This window comes from Eptesicus fuscus, chromosome 7 (assembly GCF_027574615.1).
Source record: "Eptesicus fuscus isolate TK198812 chromosome 7, DD_ASM_mEF_20220401, whole genome shotgun sequence".
Lineage (NCBI taxonomy): Eukaryota > Metazoa > Chordata > Mammalia > Chiroptera > Vespertilionidae > Eptesicus > Eptesicus fuscus.
Genome location: NC_072479.1, coordinates 12880571 through 12902173, shown reverse-complemented (window position 1 = coordinate 12902173; position 21603 = coordinate 12880571). Strand labels below are relative to the sequence as shown.

The following is a 21603-nucleotide window of genomic DNA, read 5'->3' as shown; positions in this document are numbered from 1 at the left end:
TATACTTTTGAGATTCTAATCCCATTCAACATAATTTAGATTGTCACATTAGTATTTATTTGTTTCCTTTTTTTATTCAAAGAATGGAAGGAGAGAGATTTACTTTTGATTGTCGACTGGGTTGGTTTCAACCATATTAGCAAAATACTGCAATGTTTTAGCTCAAACTCTTACAGGCAAATGTTTCAAACTGGAGTGATTGCATTTTGTTATGCAAAATGGGGAAAATTTTTGCAGCCTGTGTTTCAAAACAGTTAATACCCTAATTTAAAAAGGATACTTTTGCTCCTTTACATGGCATTAGAGGCTTCATAGTTAGATCACTTTCTTAACAAGTTTTTAATCTACTCATGTGCTTATAGTTTTGAAATGTTTTGTTGATGTTACCATCTTAAAATAGCAGCAGCATTATAAGTTAGTAACCATAAATACTGATTTGATTCTGAATTTCCTTAACATCAATGTCTTAAAATATCACTTATTTGCCATATAGGGTCTACTGTTAATACCTATAGTTTATTAAACGCCTATTTGGTACCAGTCATAATGTCTTTAATCTTCTCTGTGCCCTGACTTCCTCATTTATGAAAATGGAGAAAATACCTACTTACCCGTATTCCCATGAGGTTTCAATGATATAATCCATTTAGAGTGTTGCAAGATTCTTAGCACACAGTAAGCATTGCATGCAGATTCTAGCTTTCACCATCAAAAACAACAAAAAACAATGACAATTCTGCAGTGTGTGGTTTCCTTTACATTTATTCATTAAAAAATGAAGTTTGAATGGATTAAAGAAGATTCCCATGCTCAAACAGCAATTCAGTGCTTGAACTAGGATGAAACTTATTTGGTCAGTTCCATGACCTGTCTTAGACTCGCATGTATGTAATCTTTCTTTTTCAATGTTAAGTGTTCATACTAGTTTGCATGTACTCATTTATTTGGCACCTTCTGTATGCCAAGAACTGCACTAGATAATGGCATGTAATAGTGAGTAAAATTGATACAATCTCTGGCTGCATGTATCTTACAAATGGTGCAACAAATTTTATAGGTAAAGCAACAAAAATTACAGGATGTGACAAGCTAAGAAAGAACTGAGCATGGTGCAGTGATAGAGAATAGCAAGACCTTTTTTTCTACATAATTCTTTAAAGTAATGCTTATTTCTTATAACAATAATGGAGATTTATAAAGAAAAAATAATTTCCCCTCATCTGCCTCCATTTCTGATCAGGTAATCAATAGGAACAGTTTAGCTAGCCTTCTATACCTTCACACATGTATAAAGATACATGAACATTTTTGCTGTGGTTTTATGAAAAATGGATCCTATGCACATTGTTCTGAAACTTGCATTTTTTGTTTGTTTGCCTTAAGAAGTGCCTAGAAGTTTTATAAATATGTGGTGTTTGCTGCTAGCATTGTGCCTGTCCACCTGACTCAGAAAGAGGAGACTCTCCATAGATTTTTTTTTTTCTTAAACCATCTTTATTTTTTACTAGAGGCCCAGTGCACGAAATTAATGCATGGGGCAGGGGGTGGGGGTGGGGGAGGATTCCTCAGCCCAGCCTGCACCCTCTCGCAATCTGGGACCCCTCAGGGGATTGTCCGACTGCCGGTTTAGACCCGATCCCACAGAGATCCCTGCAGGATTGGGCCTAAACTGGCAGTCAGACATCCCTCTTGCAACCTGGGACCACTGGCTCCTAATCGCTCACCTGCCTGCCTGCCTGATCGCCCCTAACCACTCTTCCTGCCTGCCTTATCGCCCCTAACCACTCGCCTCCCTGCCTGATCACCCCTAACTGCTCGCCTGCCTGCCTGATCACCCCTAACTGTTCACCTGCCTGCTTGATCACCCCTAACTACTCTGCCTGCCTGCCTCATCGCCCCTAACTGCTTGCCTGCCTGCCTCATTGCCCCTAACCACTCTGCCTGCCTGCCTCATCACTCTTAACTGCTTGCCTGCCTGCCTGATCACCCCTAACCACCTCTGCCTGCCTGCCTGATCACCCCTAACCACCTCTGCTTGCCTGCCTGATTGCCCCTAACTGCTTGCCTGCCTGCCTGATCACCCCTAACCGCCTCTGCCTTGGCCCCGCCACCACGGCTTAGTCCAGAATGACATCCAGAAGGTCATTCAGCTGTCCGGTCTAATTAGCATATTACACTTTTATTATTATAGATTGACTTTATTGGAGGTGATCTTGGTTAATAAAATTTCATAGGTCAGGTGTACAATTCTATAATACATTATCTGTATATTATATTCTGTGTTCACCACCCCAAGTGAAGTCTCCTTCCATCACCATTTATCCCCTCTATAACCTCTCCTACCTCCCCTCACACCTCTTCCCCTCTGGTAATCACTATGCTGTTGTCTGTGTCTATGAGGTTTTTGTTTGTTTGTTTAACCCCTTCACCTTTTTCACCCAGCCGGGAAAACCCCTTCACCTCTGTTCTCTGAGTCTGTTTCCATTTGTTTGTTTGTTTGTTTGTTTTGTTATTTTGTTCATCAGATTCTACATATGAGTGAAATCATATGGTATTTGTCATTCTCTGGCTTATTTCACTTAGCATATGATCTTCTGGTCATCCAGGCTGTTGCAAAGAGTAATATTTCCTTCTTTTCTACAGCTGAGTAGTATTCCATTGTGTAAATATACCACAGCTTTTTTATCCATTCATCTACTGATGGACACTTGGGCTGCTTCCAAATCCTGGCTATTAAAAATAACTAGAGGCCCAGTGCATGAAATTCGTGCACGGGGGTGCGGGGGGGGGTGTCCCTCAGCCCAGCTTGCACACTCTCCAATCTGGGACCCCTCGAGGGATGTCCAACTGCCCGTTTAGGCCCGATCCCACCGGACATCCCTCTGACAATCCAGGACTGCTGGCTCCCAACTGCTCTGCCTGCCTGCCTTCCTGATTTCCCCTAACTGCTTCTGCCTGCCAGCCTGATCACCCCCTAACCACTCCCATGCCAGCCTGATTGATGTATAACTGCTCCCCTGCCAGCCTGTTTGCCCCCAACTTCCCTCCTCTGCCGGCCTGGTCACCCCTAACTGCCCTCCTCTGCAGGGTTGATCGCCTCTAACTGCCTTCCCTTGCAGGCCTGGTCCCTCTCAACTGCCCTTCCTTGCAGGCCTGGTCCCTCTCAACTGCCTTCCCTTGCAGACCTGGTCCCTCCCAATTGCCCTCCCCTGCTGGCCATCTTGTGGTGGCCATCTTGTGTCCACATGGGGGCAGGATCTTTGACCACATAGGGGCAGCTATCTTGATCTTGTGTGTTGGAGTGATGGTCAATCTGCATATTACTCTTTTATTAGATAGGATAGAGGCCTGGTGCACGGGTGGGGACCAGCTGGTTTGCCCTGAAGGGTGTCCTGGATCAGGGTGGGGTTCCCTTGGGGCGTGGAGAGGCCTGGGCAAGGGGCCTGTGGTGGTTTGCAGGCCAGCCACGCCCCTGGTGACCCAAGCAGAGGCCCTGGTATCTGGGATTTATTTACCTTCTACAATTGAAACTTTGTAGCCTGGAGTGGAGCCAAGCCTCCTGCTCGCTCCAGGGCCGGCAGCCGTTTCTGTTTGGATTTGTTTACCTTCTATAATTGAAACTTTGTATCCTTGAGTGGAGGCCTGGGCCTGCCAGAGTGTGTGGAAAGCTTGGATTCCTCTGTTGCCAGGGAAACCCAAGCCTCCCTTCTGGTAGCCATCTTGGTTGGGGTTAATTTGCATACTCGCACTGATTGGCTGGTGGGTGTGGCTTATGTAGCAGAGTGATGGTTAATTTGCATATTACTCTTTTATTAGAGAGGATGCTGCAGTTAACAAAGAAGTTCATATATTCATTGGAATTAATGCTTTGAGTTTATTTAGAAATATTCCCAGAAGTGGAATCACTGGGTCATAAGGCAGTTCCATTTTTAATTTTTTGAGGAAACTCCATACTGCTTTCCACAGTGGCTGCACCAGTTTACTTTCCCATCAACAGTGCAAGAGGGTTCCCTTTTCTCCACATCCTTGTCAACACTTGTTGTTTGTTGATTTATTGATGAGTAGAGGCCCGGTGCACAAATTTGTGCACAGGTGGGGTCTGGCCGGCCCACCCCGATGGGCCGGGATGGCTGAGGGGAGGGGCCATGGGCAGTTGGCGGGCCGGCCCCTCCCCCTAGTTGAACTCCCAGTCAAGGGGACAATTTGCATATTAGCCTTTTATTATATAGGATAGCCATTCTGACAGATGTGAGGTGATATCTCATTGTGGTTTTAATTTGCATTTCTCTGATGATTAGCAACATTAAGCATCTTTTCATATGTCTATTAGCCATCTGTATGTTCTCTTTGGAGAAGTATCTATTCAGGTCCTTTGCCCATTTCTTAATTGCTTTGTATTTTTGATGTTGAGTTTTATATGTTCTTTATAAATTTTGGACAGTGGCCCCTTATCAGATATATCAGTGGTGAGTAAGTGGTGAATATGTTTTTCCATTCAGTGGGTTGTCTTTTACTTTTATTGATGGTTTCCTTTGCTGTGCAAAAACTTTTTAGCTTGATGTAGTCCCATTCGTTTATTTATTTTTCTTTGTTTCCCTTGCCTGAGGCAATGTGCCAGAAAAAATACTGCTGTGAGAAATGCCCAAGATTTTACTGCCTATATTTTCTTCTAGAATTTTTATGGTTTCAAGTCTAATATTTAAGTATTTAATCCATTTGAGTTTATTCTTGTGCATGGTGTAAGAAGGTGGTCTAGTTTCACTTTTTACATGTATCTGTCCAGTTTTTCCAGCACCATTTATTGAATAGACTATCTTTAACCCATTATATGTTTTTGACTTCTTTGTCAAATTTTAATTGATATAAAGGCATTGGTTTATTTCTTGACTCTCTATTCTGTTTTATTGATCTACTAGAGGCCCGGTGCATGGATTCATGCACTGGTGGGTCCCTTGGTTTGGCCTGCGGGGATCAGGCTAAAACCGGCTCTCCGACATCCCCCAAGGGGTCTTGGATTGCGAGAGGGTGCAGGCCAGGCTGAGGGACCCCACTGGTGCACAATTGGGGTTGGGGAGGGACCACGGGAGGGCTCCAGGGTATGTCTAGCCCATCTCTCCCAATCCTGATCGGCCAGACCCCAGCAGCAAGCTAATCTACCGGTTGGAGCATCTGCCCCCTGGTGGTCAGTGCACATCATAACAACTGGTTGAAGGGTCAAATGGTCGGAGGGACAATTAGCATATTAGGCTTTTATATATATATAGATATGTCTGTTTTTATGCCAGTACTATGCTGTTTTGATTACTATGGCCTTGTAGTGCAGTTTGATATCAGGTAGTAGGATTCCTCCAATGTTGTTTTTTCTTTCTCAAGATTGCTATGTCTATTTGGCATCTTTAGTAGTTCCATATAAATTTTTGAAATATTTGTTTTAGTTCTGTGAAATGCGCCATTGGTATCTTGATAGGAACTGCATTGAATCTATAGATTGCTTTGGGTAGTATGGACATTTTAATGATGTTAATTCTTTCTGTCCATGAACACGGTATATGCTTTCACTTATTTGTATCTTCTTCAATTTCTTTCTGCAGTGTCCTATAATTTTTTGAGTAAAGGTCTTTTACATCCTTGGTTAAATTTATTCCTAGGCTTTTTTGAGCAATTGTGAATTAGGATTATTTTCTTCATTTCTCTTTTGGATAGTGCATTATTGGTATATAAAAATGCAACTGATTTCTGGATATTTATTTTGTATTCTGCTACTTTTTTGAATTCACTTATCAGTTCCAGTTGTTTTTTGATAAAATCTTTAGGGTTCTATGTAGTATCATGTCATCTGGTAATAGTGACATTTTTACTTCTTCCTTTCCAAGTTGGATGCCTTTTATTTCTTATTCTTGTCTGATTGCTGTGGCTAGGACTTCCAGTACTATGTTGAATAAGAGCAGTGCAAGTGGACATCCCTATCTTGTTCCTGATCTTAAGGGAAATATTTGTAGTTTTTGCCCATTGAGTATGATGGTGGCTGTGGGCTTGTCATATATGGCCTTTATTACATCTCCACAGACTTTAGAAATGAAGCCCTGTCCACACCATTTAATTCTGGTCACTCAATCCCATAATTTATTGGACAAAAGATACTTAAGGGGGAAGTTTTTAGGGTATTTTGCTATTACTGTGATGATGATGATGATGATGATGATGATGATGAATTCTTATAACCTCTACTCCATAATGGCATCTCTGATTTTTCCCCCCTTGATTTTCTACCTACCTATATATTGACTTACCTGTTTATTTTGCCTTTTTTAAATCAACCTATTACTATTTTTGGCATACATTTTTTCATGTACATATATAGAGAATTAACATTGTAATATATAAGTGCTTAATATTTCATAGACTTGCTACATTTACTCCTTAATAAAGAACTTTAGGGTTTTTCTTCCCTATGCTTTTTGTTTTGTTTGTTTTGTTTTCTGCTATTAACAATACTGCAAAATAAGATACGTTTTTATACAAAGGTGCTTTTAGTGATGAGAAATGAATTTTTAAAAATAGAATTTCTAAATGAGGTAGATGCTTATTTGTTAACCTAACACATATTGCCAGATCAAATTCCAAAAATATTATAGTGTTTTGCTTTTTAAACAGATATGGTTAATCCCAGTTAATCAGCTCAGACCTGATATGCAAATCAGTAGATCATGAAGTTATTGCCACTTTTGCAAGAACCCATGTGGCTAATTTATTTAATTGCTCTCTGTAGGGTACTTTTCCACTTCAATTCTCTACCATGGGTCTTGGGAGACCAGATCCTCCCATTCCAAAATCAAGACACCATCTAAGTGTGTCAGCTATTCCTTGAGAACCTGAGTGGTGGCAGGAGCAGCCCACGGAGGCTGTACAATGGCGCTGGGGCCTTTACACAGGAGTCTGTGCAATTAGCCAGGACGGTTACTGCATTTTTGGCAGTGAGGCAGCAGTTAAAGCAAAGAAAGATTTTTTCCAAGAAGGAAAAGCTATTTAATAAGTTTGGGTCAGTTTGCTCATAACAGCACTACATTTGAGGACCAAAAACCCCAGGAGCTTGGCAAGCCATCAGTGCTTGGCAGGTCTTCCCACCAGCTCACCAAGTCTGAGGCCGTCCAGGCAGGACCTAGCTCTCTCAGCTTTGACTGTATTCATTTAATAGCATTCCTAGTTAACAAGAAAGTAAAAGCAGAGGAATCTTTTCCCCCATTAATCCAGAAAAATAAAATTTAGTGGCTATAAACAAGCTGTGGGCCCAGTAACTGCACATCAGAAGGGGGACAGGCCGTCTGCTTGCATTAAGGGTTGTGTTTGGTGCAGCTTGGAAATTGTGCTCCACCCAAATGACATTAATGTTTAGGAATTGGGCTTTCTTTTTTGTATATGAATTAACATTTGTATATAACTAACCAGTGTGAAAGTCTGATTTTATAGTGTGTCGGGGAGCCATTGTGTACCTGTCTCATGAATATATAAAATAAAAACTAAGTACATTCCTGTAAATATTTAAAAATACAGTGTGTTCTCATACTTTTTCCATTTCACCTATGGAAATCTTGCCAAAACAAAATCAAGTTTGAGTGTTTAGATTACAATGTAAGAAAAAACCAGCTCATGGATTTTGAAATGAAGGAATGGGTCTTTTGTTTGTTTGTTTTGTTTATTTTGGTTTTGATTTTTGTCTTTATCACATAAATATTTACAATGAAATAAACTGGTTTGATGATCTAATGATGGATTATTTGAATGAAGATTGAAATTGAACTGGAAATGTTGAGGGTGAGCTTGTTTGTACTTTCCAAAATGCTGCAGCACCTGCAACTGATAAAAATTAGTACAAATATATCAAAAATGTTTGAAGAAATGTGGCCAAGCCAGTGCCATCTTGGACAGAATCAAAACATTGGCTGCTTATAGGAAATATTCCAACATTCAGCTAATCAAGAATGTTAATCTGAAGTGAAAATTGAAAATTTTTACATGGTTCAGAATGGCTTGGAGCAAAGGTTAATGCTGAGAGAGATGCTTGATTTCTTAGGGTTTTCCCCTTATCGTATATTTTCAACAACTGGAGTGTTTTAGTTATGCAAAACATGCTCTGTATTTAAAGTAATTTCTCATTACTAACTTATAAATATAATTTCTGTCTCAGGAATACAAATATGTGAAGTTTTGGATACACATTCAGTGCTCCTATGGCCTCTAAAGAGTAGGGCCTTTGGCTCTATGTGTGAGACCAGGCTAGAGGGGAGTTAATAAAAAGAAACAAAACTTTCTAAACCCACACATAATCGTGGCTTCATGCAACCTGTCACATGTCATCATTTTGCTTATTAAAAACATCTGTTACAACAAGATTTCTAATTTATTTTTTTCATCCAGGGTTTCTTCAGAGTTGACATTTTGGACCTGATAGTTCTTCGTTGTAAGGGGCTGTCCTGGGCATTGTAGGTTAGTTAGCAGAACATTTGGCCTCTACCCATTAAATGCCAATACACCCTCAGAAATGTGTCCAGGCATTGTAAATTGTCTTCTTAAAGCAAAATGAACCCTAGTTGAGAATTACTGCTTGAAATAGTTATATCAATAAAACATGAACATGTTTTAAAGGTTCAGAACAGTACAAGAAGTATAAGAGAGTCTCCATCCTACTGCCTAGAGAACACTTCCGCTATCTAAAGGCAATGAATAGTAACAATTTCTTATATCTTCCAAAAAGTTAGCATGTATATGAGTATATCATCTATCCTGTACAATCATGACTATTCAACCTATACCTTGATATTTTTCATTTTAATAATATATCTGTGAGATTTTTATATTATAGCACTTAACAGATTTATAATACTCTTTCTAATGTCTGCATAGTGTTTTATTGTTATGGGTCAGTGGTCAGCAAACTCATTAGTCAATAGAGCCAAATATCAACAGTACAACGATTGAAATTTCTTTTGAGAGCCAAATTTTTTAAACTTAAACTATATAGGTAGGTACATTGTTATTAACTTAATTAGGGTACATGGTATTTTGTGGAAGAGCCACACTCAAGGGGCCAAAGAGCCGCATGTGGCTCGCGAGCCGCGGTTTGCCGACCACTGTTATAGATGAACCATAATTCTTTTAACCAGCTATCAGTGTAAGTATAGGTTCTAATTTTTTTATCTTTCCAATAATGCTATAGTAAACACCCTTTTATTTTAATATTGAATACTATGTAATTATAACTGTAAGATGTAATTTAGAGCATGTCCCTAAAAGTAGAATCATTGGGTCAGAGGAAAAGTACAGTAAACTGATTTGTAGACAATGACTGGATATGAGAGTAGCTATTCCCTCAGATTTAAAAGTTTAAACAAACTTCTAAATCTTTGTTCATCTAAAAAAGAAATGTTATCAGTGTATGTGTCCGTGTGTGTGCACACACACGTGTATGGAGTTTTCAAGAAAAGTGAAATTTTCTATATTTATAATCTTTTTCTGTGATCACACTGCATATGTTCTTTGCCTGTTTTCCTAACAGTTTGTCAGCAGTTTTCTTTCTCATTTGTAAGAACTCTTTATATAGGAAATTTAAGCCTTTGTCTTCATAGATGTTATAGATGTTTGCACTATTTATTAATTTGTCCTCAACTTTATTTTTATTCTCTCAGCAATGAACTATTTCAAATGACTCCTCTTTTGTACAATTTCTGAGTTCCATGTCTATAGAGTCAGCTTCATATATAAAAAACCTTTTTTTTATGTTTCCTCCTAATGCTTTGAGTTTTGTTTTTATATTTAAATATTCAAGCCATCTGTAATAAATTTGAGTATATGAAGTGAGACCAAAATACTATATAAATTTCTATAAATACCATGATAATCTATTATATAATAAAGGGCATTTCAAACAAGTAAGATAAAGATGGCTTATTAACCAAATGCTATTGACATAATTGCCTCATATTTGGGTACAAAATATAAAGCTGGATCCATACTTGGTACTTGCAAGGAACCAATAGAAGCCCATTGTAGTTTAGTGAAGGAGAAGCAGTGTTTTAAGAACAATAGGCTACAACCTCATCTATTGGGCTTTGTTCAGTCAGGGCTATGGATTTGATCTTATTCAAATAGTGTTTCTTTTTCATGTTTGTTGGACATGTTTCTTTTGTACATAGCATATATTTTGGGTTTTATTTTTTATCCATTGAACATTTAACATTGTTTGTATTATTAATATAATGGACATATTTGTATCATCACATTTTATGTAATATTTTCAGTTTTTACTATTTCCTTGGATTCTGTATTTTGCTAAAATTCTTGTCATGTTTTATTTCCCTAAGGAGTTGTAAACATCCACTATTGGCTTCTGGTATTATGTACTGCTAGAAAGAAAGATGAAGCCAACTTGCTTTTGCAGGTTAATTGCTTTCTTGCCTGACTATATTAAAGATTTGCCCTGGCTGGGTGACTTAATTGGTTGGAGCATTGTCCCATAAATGAAAAGGTTGCAGGTTCCATCCCCGGTCAGGACATGTACAACAAATCAATGTTTCTCTCTCACATTGCTCTCTCTCTCTCTCTCTCTCTCTCTCTCTCTCTAAATTAATGAAAACATATTCTTGGGTGAGGATTATAAGAAAGATTTGATCTTATAGAATTTTAAAACTCATGAATTTATTTATCAGGGTATGTGTGGGTGTTTATCTTTCTATATCTGTTGTTTTGTTTCCTGGGGACAAGGAAAAAGGGTACCCTCTTCATTGGCTGGTTAAAGATTTAGAATATTTCAGAAAAGTTTCTTCTGCTATATCTTCGAACATTTTTTTCTAATCTACTTATTCTGTTGTTGTTATTGTTGTTGTGTGTGTGTGTGTGTGTGTGTGTGTTTTAAGGTACACCTTTTGGAATTTTAAAAAAATCATCTTTGAAAGGTTATCAGTTTCTCTTAAAATCAATGTTAACCTTTGCCCTTTGGCCAGCACTTGTTTTCACAGGCCTACTCTATTCTGACTGTGAATCCCTGATTGTGAATCCCTCAGTATCAAGTCTGGGTTTTATTTTCCTTCATGTAGCTTGCATCTTTTCTTATTTGTTTCTTTCTTTGATATCTTATATATCCAATTTTAGATCTTGTTTTAATGAAAACACATACTTTTTTAAAGCTCTCAAAGGATAACCAAGAACATTCAAAATTTTATTCTGCCTAGTGATCTGGTTTTTCTGTAGAGATGGTTTCATATTATTTCTGTCACAGTGTCTTTTTCTTTATTATTTTTGTTGATCTAGGAAAGATGGCTTCAAATTTGTCTCAGAACATTTTTTCATCAATTTTTTTTTTTGGTCTCTTCCATGTTGGTCACCCATCACTTTTCAATAGTAAGCCACCTCCCTCACCATTTCTTCTCCTTGAGTGAGTCAGAAGCCTATATGCCTGACAGTGAATTTCTGCATGTTATGGGTTTTTTGTTACATGATTTTACATTTATTTCTTTCAGTTGTCTGCCAAGTGTCTGCTAAGTTGATTGCCATCTATATTCCCTACTCTACCCTGCCATTCTCCTCACTTGCTTCTTGGGGTGGAGGGAAAGAGAAAAGGCCTACAGTGTCCTTTAGCTTCATTACCATGACTTTGCCTGCTGTATTCAATCAGTCCAGGAACTACAGCCATGACTTGTCCTTACCTCTAGATTCCATCCTCTAAATAAGAATTGGTTCAGCTATCTCTTGGGTTGTTTCCTGCATTTCTTAGAAATCTTTTTGCTTTGTAGGTTTTGTCTGCTATTGGCATGCTCCCTTGATCTTGTCATGTTAGTTTCTATTCTGTGTAATTTGTAGCTTTAATTAAGGCTCTCATAGTGTCATTAAAAGTATTTATTTCTTTTCCATTTTCAATTATTTTTGCTAATTTCAATTGATATTAGGGAGGGGAGTGCAGTAGAAATATCACTACTCCACCTTCAGCAAAAGACAATAAATTAACTGAATTAAGCAGTAAAATAGTGTTTACTAAATATTTATCAATGTTTGCTCAGTTGTTTGAATAAGAGACTATAGATGTATGGTGCAATCTTGGCAAGTTAGTTAAAACCCTTGAAACAGTTTACAAATTTGTTTGAATCAGGTGTGGATCCAGGCTCTCGTTGCACTGAAAGTTTGGTTGAAGGATTATTTGCCAAGGCCTCGAGTGATAGGGTGGCAGTGTGATTGAAATGTCATTTTAGGAAGAGCTAATATTAGAATAGGTGTTGTAAAAATATTTTGAGTACAGAGCACAACACAAACTTCTGAATTCTTAGTTCTCCACTCGTATGTCTTCACTGAGAATAGCCAGGCCTCATGGGGACCTCCTGGGAGATAGTTTGTGGAAGGATTTTTAAAGGGCAGCAAGCTTATTTTAGATTTAGGAGGGATCCCTAATAGTGGGGTTTTTGTTGTTGTTGTTTTGTTTTTAACTAGGAAATGAGATGATGAGAGCTGTGCCTAAGAAAACTTCATCTGGCAATTGATTTGAAGTATTTATTTGATCCCACTGAACTCCGTGAGTCCCTGTTTGCACCAAGTATCATATACTGTGTACAGTTGCACAGGATAGGGAATAATTCCTATCTCAAGAAACTTAGTCTGGTGGAGTCAAGAAACTGATTTTGAGAATTCTGATTCAGTACAATTTCAGTAGCAGAGTTTATCTCCACCCAGATTATTGTGGGGCAGCTGTTCTGGGTTGCCAGTGTTCCGCCATGGAGAGATTCAGTCTGTCACAGTTTTATCCCACTGAAATCTGTGAGTCTGGGATGAGCATGAAATACTTTAAGGTCTACCCAAAATCCTTGGAATCCTGTTGTCGCATATCGATTTAGCTGAATTTTAAATAGCAGCAGTTTGTATTTCCTATTTCTGTATTCACTCCCTTTTAAGTCGGGTTCCTGTTCTTCAACCTGATGGCTTGCCCTGTTCTACTCCACTCTTACCACTTCCATGTCTTCTCCAAATTACACCCGAGCGATCATCCCTTCTCTAAAATAGTTTTATTTACTTGTCATGCATGTCCCTGGCACTTCGCTCTGTAGTAGTTTTTATGTCAGTCTTGCCTAATCAATTAGAATTATAGACTACTTGAAGACTTGAATAATCATCCACATTTTATTTATTTATACAACCCATGTTGTTCCAAAACATGATTTAAGTATGTTTCTTCCATATATCATGCTTTCGCCTTTGCTACGGCGGTAGACATTCGATTATGGAGGGTCAGCATTTTATGAGCTAAGAGCACATGTGACCAGCAGAGAAATTCTTGTTGTTTTTCATTTAATTTTTTATCTATTTGAAAGTCCCACAAAGATAAATTACATTTATCAAATCAACTTTATCGGGAAAAGGAACGTGAAGTTGAGACTCTTCCAGTCAGTGAAAAAGTGTTGACACAAAACATACTAGTTATAAATTAAACAACAATTGCTTTTCTATTAATATGTGCATATTATCACTTAAAATCATTGTATGCCTTAATATAAATTTTCCTTAGATTTGTTATATTGGGAATTCATATTTTATGAAAGAACAATTGCTACGGTCCTGTGGCTTTTATCCCTTAGCAGCTGTGTCCAGCTGGTGGTCCACATTCCCGCTACTTCTTCAGTGAATGGAAACATTTAGGTCAATATTGATATAAAACTTCATGAACTTTCTTCTCTTTCAGCTTTGGTTCGCCTTTGTAAATGGATTTTCTGGGCAGATTTTATTTGAACGTTGGTGCATCGGCTTGTACAATGTGGTAAGCATTCTCCATCTCTGTCTGATAGCACACACAACTTCAGTGACATTCCTTTACTGTTTATGTCTGGGAAGTGTATCTAAGTCCATCATCTGTATACATAGCAGTCAGCACAAATACATCTTTAGGGCCTTTTGTTGCTGCGACACATCCTGCAGAAGCCCAAACTCTCCACACATGGTTTCAATCATAGCAGATCATTCTTGAATAACCCCATGAAATTATTAACCCATATATCTTGATAATGGACCCTTGTTACCTCCTTACTGAATGCCTGTGCAACATTTTCTAGTTTTTAGCTTGAGAAAATTTCTGAACTATATCTAAACTCATTCCACTTTGTGATTTTATTTCTGAATTCTTAAACATAGATATATGAGCATACAGGATGTGATCCAGTGTTCTTTTTGTCTTTCTTAAAAGTAACTGTCCTGTGGAAGGATGTTTCCTTTCACAGTCAGTGCTAAAATAATGAATTCTGACTTCCAGCTCCTGTGGTGAATGGTAATCAGTTTATTTGGTGTTTGTTAATGATCTTTAAGTTCTTTTTATATTACTTGACTGTAATGAGTTCAAAAGCTGTAAATAAATATAACCTACAAGCTTAAATGACTAAGTAGCTACTTAGCTTTGTGTGTTACTGGCGGGGGGCGGGGAGCTGAGGGGCTTGTACTAAGTGCTTTAGACACCCCAGTGTGGCAAGTTTTTTGAGTTGCACTTTCACACTTGTTTTAGACCCTAACTCTGACATTCTCTGCTTCATCATAGATAGGTATAGATGGAAGTTACCAGACATAAATAATATACAATAATATATATTGTGTTGCTATAAATATTTACAGCTTGAATATACACTTGTGGCTGGATATTCAAGGTGTCCATACATTTAACCCTTGTTTGTTTGTTTGTTTGTTTGTTTCTTCCTCCCTCCCTCCCTCCCTTTCTTCCTCCCTTCCTCCCTCCCTTTCTTTCTTCCTTCCTTTCTTCCTTTTTCTTTTTTTGAGTAGCCACTGTATTAGGTGCTAGGTATAGAATACTGCATATAGCAGGTTGCCCCAGTCCTGTACAGTTTAAAGACTAAGAGACTTGAAAAAAAAAAAAGACTAAGAGACTTGTATGCATGCATAGAAGCCTAACCAGTGGACAAAGACAACAGAGGGGTGAGGGCATGAGTGGGGGGGGGGGAGGTAATGGGGGGATGAGGACAAATATGTAATACCTCAATCAATAAAGAAATTAAAATGCGCCCTGGACGGTGTGGCTCGGTGGATGGAGTGTCGGCCTGTGGACTGAAGGGTCCCGGGTTCGATTCCGGTCAAGGGCATGTACCTTGGTTGCGGGCACATCCCCAGTGGGGGGCGTGCAGGAGGCAGCTGATCAGTGTTTCTCTCTCATCGATGTTTCTGACTCTCTCTCCCTCTCCCTTCCTCTCTGTGAAAAAAAAAAAAAAATCAATAAAGAAATTAAAATGAAAAAAAAAAAAGATAGAAATCGGATGCCTGGAGTATTCTGGGTGCCAACTCATCTGCTAAGATCCATACTAAAAATTAAAAATAAAAGACTAAGAGAGTCGGATATGTAGACTACGATGACACTGAGACTGAGTTTGGATATTGACTATACACAGCACTGGTCAGTACTGTGTTACTCACCACAGAGTGCACTAACAAGTTTGTTGCTAATACTTACACCCAAAAAGACAAAGGTGACAGGTGGTGAGAGCAGGGCTGAATTGATATTCATTTATCACCTGTATTAGAAAAGCTACTCCAACCACCTACCACATGGATAGGGACTCAAGTGCCTCCCCTTGGACAGATTGTTAACTTTGCAGGATTTAAAACTGTTTTGAGCAGGTTAAAATTATGCGACCATTTCGGGGGAAATATGCTGACTGCTCCATAATGATTTAGTGCTGGAAAGGGCCAAACCCATGCCCACATATGTATTTAGAAACAAGAGGCTGAGACCTGGGAGACAGTGATTTAAAGCTAAAGCCAAAACTGGAATACATATCACCTGATTAAATGACAAATGGAGGTTAGCCCTATTTTCACGCTCAAGAGTATGAGAGCCGGATTATTCTTTTAGTTCCATTCAGTCCTGGGCAATTCAAATTAATTAAAAAGCTTAAATTGTGTGCCTACTCTTCATAAGATGCTGATAGGCTGGCTGTAGGATGGTATTGGCCAAAATATGGTCCACAGACCACTTGCATGAGCATAACCAGGATTTGTTTAAAGATGCTGATTTCTGATCTCCGACCCAACCTAACAGAGTTTCTCAGAGCTACTGGATTTTAAACAAATTTTTCTAGTGAAGCTTATGCACATTGAAGACTCACAAAGATCTTTGATCAGTAGGGCTGGGAATATTTTTTATCTACATTGGTTCCCCAGTCTATAGCGAAGAGAATATTGCAGCAGAGAAATAAATTTCAAGGTGAGACGGCCCTAAGGTTCTATGGAGTACACAGTACAATTGTTGGAAAGGTGGCAGAGAGTGGATGTCTAGGATCTGTGAAGTGGGGTCAGAAGGGAAGGTCATTGATCTTCAGACTCAGTCATGGTGAGAGGACCAAAGCTTTTGAGAACATGGAGGTTTGCCCACAGGCACATGTGCACCCCCCCGCCGTGAACACATTTATTTCTGAAGCAGTTGAATGTAAGTTAAGACATTATGCCCCTTACTACTTAATACTTTATTGCACAGTTGCTAAGATAATTCTCTTAGATAACTGCAGTGTAATGACCAAAATCTGAAAATTCAACAAGGATACGGTGCTCTTATCTAATCCACATTAGTCCATATTTCAATTTCACTATTATTATTCCACTAATGTACTATTTTGCAATTTTTTTCTATTCCAGAATCACTCCTCAAAAACCCAGTGCAAGACAGGTTGTGACATGTATGGCATTTTCTCTTCTGCACTGGGTCCTTCTTTCCATTTTCTTTAAGCAATACTTATGCTTTTTTTCTTCTTCTTTGTTTGAGTCCCATAGGCAGCTAAAGTAGCACATCACTGCTTCTCAGTTTAACTCTCATAGCAGATGAAACAGCAGTAAACTGACTTAAACACTTACATCTCTCCAAATAATGAATGAATGCTGTCCCATTGGATTCTCATTATTATTCTAGTATCTCAAATTTCTACAGCATTATATTTTATGGATAGAATAAGAGTACAGAGGCCAGCAGTGACAAAAACTAGCATTATCAGATGGATTTCAGCCAAATTTTATTGATTTTTTTTTTTAGTGAAGCAATAACTTTGTTTTTAAACTGTTTCAGAAAATTTATACTATTTAATTTTATCAAGCCAGCATAACTTAAAGTAAACTATAGTATTTATTAGCCAGTGTCACTTAAAAACATAAATACAAAAATTCTAAGTAAGACATCAGCAAATAGAGTTCAGGAGTGTATCAAAAAAATAAAATATTTGACCAAGTAAAGTTGAAATAAATTTTACAGGAGGTTCAAAATAAATTTTAAAAATTCTAAATATCACTGTATCAACCACAAAAAAGAAAAAAAGAAAAACATGATGAAAAGTATTTGAGGCAATTCAGCTGCCATTCCCAAAATAAGAACTCTAAGCAAAATAGAAAAGAAAGAAGCCACATAACGTAATGTAGATTCTTTATAAAACATGTTGCCATAAATGGTAAAATTCTAAAACTATGTCATTTTAAATAAGAAATTAGGGATACTCTGCTATTGTGGCTCAGTGGTTGAGCATTGACCCATGAATCAAGAGGTCACAGTTGAATTCCCGGTCAGGGCGCATGCCCAGGTTGCGGGCTCTATTCTCAATAGGGAGCATGCATGTCCAAAAAGGGCAATGAAAAGGGTAAACGTATCTTTGCTAAACATTAGACTATTCTATAAAGCCACTGTAAGCAAATCTATGTGATATTAACATGGAACTAGACAAATAAGCCAGAGAATCTAGAACAAGATTCCAGTTTTAAATCCTAGGTCTATCATATATGAGAATTTAATAAATGTCAAAGATGGTATTTCCGTTTAGTAGAAAGTTTGGATTAATTAGTTGTATTCTCACAACTGGTTCTTTATTTGGGGAAAAAAATTGGACCCCCATCTTAAATCACATAGCAATAAATTCCAGATATAATAAGACTTAAATGTGAAAAATAAAACTATAAGAATCCTGAAGAAACTCCTGAAAAACTTCATAACCACAATTGGACACTTAAAAGCTATTCTTAACCATATAAAAATTAAAAGCTTTTATATGGCAAAAGAAACCATAAAGAAAGCCAGTCGACAAAGATTGCATTTGGATGAAATTTTATTACATAAAGACAGAGTTGATATCTATTATATGCAAAGAACTCTTAGAAAAGGTGATAAAACATGAATGGAAAAAGTACAAAGGACTTGACTAGACATTTTCAAATCCAAATATTCAACAAATACATGGAAACACGATCAAAATCACTGGTAGTTGGGGAAATGTAAATTTTTTTAAAGAAAGAGTTAATATCTTTAATTTTTTCAGACTAGAGAATATTAAGTATAACAATACCCATTACTGATAAGAAAGCAGAGGAAAGATTACTGTTGTCCTTTGAGAAGGAAAAAGAAAATGATTAGAACCTTTTAAGAAAGCAACCAAACAGAATCTGGTAAAATTTAAAATACTCATATCTTTTTACCAAGCAACACTACTTCAGGGACTCCATCCCATAGAAATAAAATACAAAGTATGAATGGTATAATATATTATAGATGTTTATTGCATAATGTTTGTGAGAACAAAGACCTAGAAACAAAAATGAATGCACAGTTGAAAAAGTATGGTACATCTATGCTATGAATTATTATGTGAGCAGGAAAATGCTGCATTAGTTTCAGACCCAGGGGACTCGGAGGGCTTCCCATGATGTATTGTTTAGTGAGAAAAATGTTATGAAGAAAAATGTGAATGTCTTATTTCTGTAAAACAAATAATGACCCCTCAATAGTATATATGTGTGTGAGGCATGCTGTAAGCAGGGTGAAAATCTCAGAGGGCCTCCTAGGTTGGTAGCCTTGCGGTGAAGGGTGGGGGAGGATTTGAAGAGGGTAGAAGGAGAAAGTCAAGTGGAAAGGGAGAAGAAAAAATAAGATGGCAGTATTGACGGTGTACACTGTATGCACCATATACAGTGTACATATGTGCACATTTCTCAGGACAGTTTATGTGCTAAGAGTATGCAGAGCTTCTGAGATGTTTGCTCCCAGCACCTTCTTCTAGGCATTAAACAGATAACTTCTGTTATTGTGAGGAAAATGAGGACAACTACTCTTGGTCTTTTTCTCCTTGAAATCTGTAGCGCACTGAAATCCCAGGGCCGGTTTCCTGTCTGCTCCAGGTGAGGGAAGGAGCCTGCAAGCTGTGTTGGCCTTCCTCCACCACACTGCCGATGGCTCTCTCCCAGCAGCCTGGGGAAAGCCTATTTCTCAGGCTCCCCATAACTGATGTGCATTCAGAGTTCTCTTAGAGACACGCAGACAGTTCCCATGGGCTTGAGAGCTTGCCAGGTTTGTGGGTATGGATTTGCTCAACGCTGATGCTAAGCAGTGAGTGACTCAGACAGTCTCGGTGACCCGTGTGCCCGGAACCACAGAGGAGAATGACCCACAGGGCTACCGCACCTCCCAGACTGAAATGACATATTTATTCCAACCTCTTCTTCAGCATCTGGCTTTCTCTTTCTGAAACACAAACACAAGCATGTCACTCCCCTCTAGAGTACTACAGGTAAAAGTATTAGGAAGCACAACCTCCCCCAAAATTCATTGTCACAGGAGGTAGTTCTGTCACCTTCCCAGCCTTGTCTTGTACTGACTGAGTCCCCAGCCAGCCACCATCTGGATGTATAGATGCCCTCCCCCCCCCCCCGCACCCAAATGTGCCAGGTGCATTAATGCCTCAAGGCTTTGTGAGGGGTGTCGTTTTATGGAGTGCTTCCTTCTGCTCCCCTCTCATGCACATCCCTTATCATCCTGCCAAATGCTACAGGTACAATGCCTTACAGTTCAGATGCTCTTTGGTCCAAGAATGCCTTCTTGACTCCCTCTTCTCCTTCCCCACTCTTCCATGAGTAATTTTGCAGAGCACTGTGCTTTATATGTTTGTTTATTTGCTTGTTGCTGGCTATCCCGTCCCACCTCTGCAGTAGACCGAGTTCTTGGAGGTCAGGGACCTGTTTCTTCTCCTTTTTTTCCTTCTCTTTTCTATCTCTGTATTCCTGGGGTTTATCACAGTATCTGGCCCATAATTCACTCCCAATAAATGTCTGCCAAATGAATAATGAAGTACATCATGCTTCCTGAAATTTGATCTTAAAATCAGGATGGGGGGTTGTAAAATTGTGCCTCCGCTGGCACTAACAGAAGACAAACTTCACAAAGCTAAGGGGGGGGGGGTGTGATTCTAAATCACCACTCATCTTACAAAGGAAGGTAGCTGTTCATTTAACCAGCTTTCTTGGCTAATCAAATGTTTGCAATGTTTTTAGTTCTGTATATTTATTTTATGCTGATTAAACAATAGTTGAAAATGGTCTTTCATTTATTTTCTTTGTTTGGATGGTGTCTCTAGAGTTGTGAATCATTGATGCTCAGGTTTGGACTTGCCTGAGAGTTAAGTCATCATTCCATGGAACTGAAACACTTGAGCTGTGTGAATGGAAAGGTCTCTTTTAATGGCTCCTTGTTCTCCATACAGATTTTCACCGCATTACCACCTTTCACTCTGGGAATCTTTGAGAGGTCTTGCACTCAGGAGAGCATGCTCAGGTTTCCACAGCTCTACAAAATTACCCAGAATGCTGAAGGCTTCAACACAAAGGTAAACAGAACGTTATCACAGAATTATCACCTGAAAAAGGAGTCAGCACTGCTTTTTGTCTTCCTGCTCTAGTTATAAGCCTGTGAGATCACTGAAGCTTCAGAGAGAATATTTTTTAATATTGATTTTTAGAGAGAAAAGAAGGGAGAGAGAGATAGAAACATCGATGGGCAAGAATCAACATCGATCCGCTGCCTCCTGCACACCTCCTACTGGGGATTGAGCCTGCAACCCAGGCATGTGCCCTGATTGGGAACCAATGACCTCTTGGTTCATAGGTTGATGCTCAACCAGTGAGCCACACCTGCCCGGTGAGAGAATATTTTTAATTAATTTATTTTATTTTATTTTTTCCATCACCTTTTATCCCCTCTATGTCCTCTTCCACCTCCAGCTCCCCCTGCCCCCACCATCACCACACTGTTGTCCATATCCATGAGTTCTAGAAAGAATATTTGAATGAGGTAAGACCAGGGCCCTCTTTCAACACAGCAAGCCCAGTGAATTTTAGATGCCAAATCAGAAAGGAAGTTGCCGTGTGACACATGGTGCTCCTTTTGGTTCTTCTTTGTCAACTGCTTCCTTCTTCTCCACATGTGCCTCAGACATCTGTGGCCAGGAGCACCCATGGCTCCAGTTCCTTTAGGATCAGCCGTCAGACATGCCCCTCCCCCTTTTATAAAGTCCTGCACTTAGGAGGCTAGAACCTTCTTACCACCATTACTTGTTTTGTCATTTAAAAGAAAATATTACTTTAGTTAGTGAATAAAATTGCCCAGATGTAGACACAGAAATTAAGTCAGTCATGGGTATTTTTTTTTTCAGGATTGAGAATCAGAAAGGAAAAAACATTAGACAAAAAGGTTCAGACGATCTCGACAAGAGTCAAACAGGCTGAGGGGGTCTCACCTGACTGCCAGTCACAGCTGAGAGTGGCAGAGCAGTT

General features: G+C 38.8%; 1 protein-coding gene across 1 annotated transcript in view; it reads left to right on the top strand.

Annotated features, from left to right (window-relative positions):
• Positions 1 to 21603, top strand: part of ATP8A2 (ATPase phospholipid transporting 8A2) — a 528491-nt gene that overhangs the window by 331835 nt on the left and 175053 nt on the right. Inside the window, exons 26-27 of the mRNA XM_054719729.1 lie at positions 13718 to 13792; positions 20535 to 20657. Of these exons, the coding sequence (XP_054575704.1) occupies positions 13718 to 13792; positions 20535 to 20657 (198 nt within the window). The remainder of the gene's footprint in view (positions 1 to 13717; positions 13793 to 20534; positions 20658 to 21603) is intronic.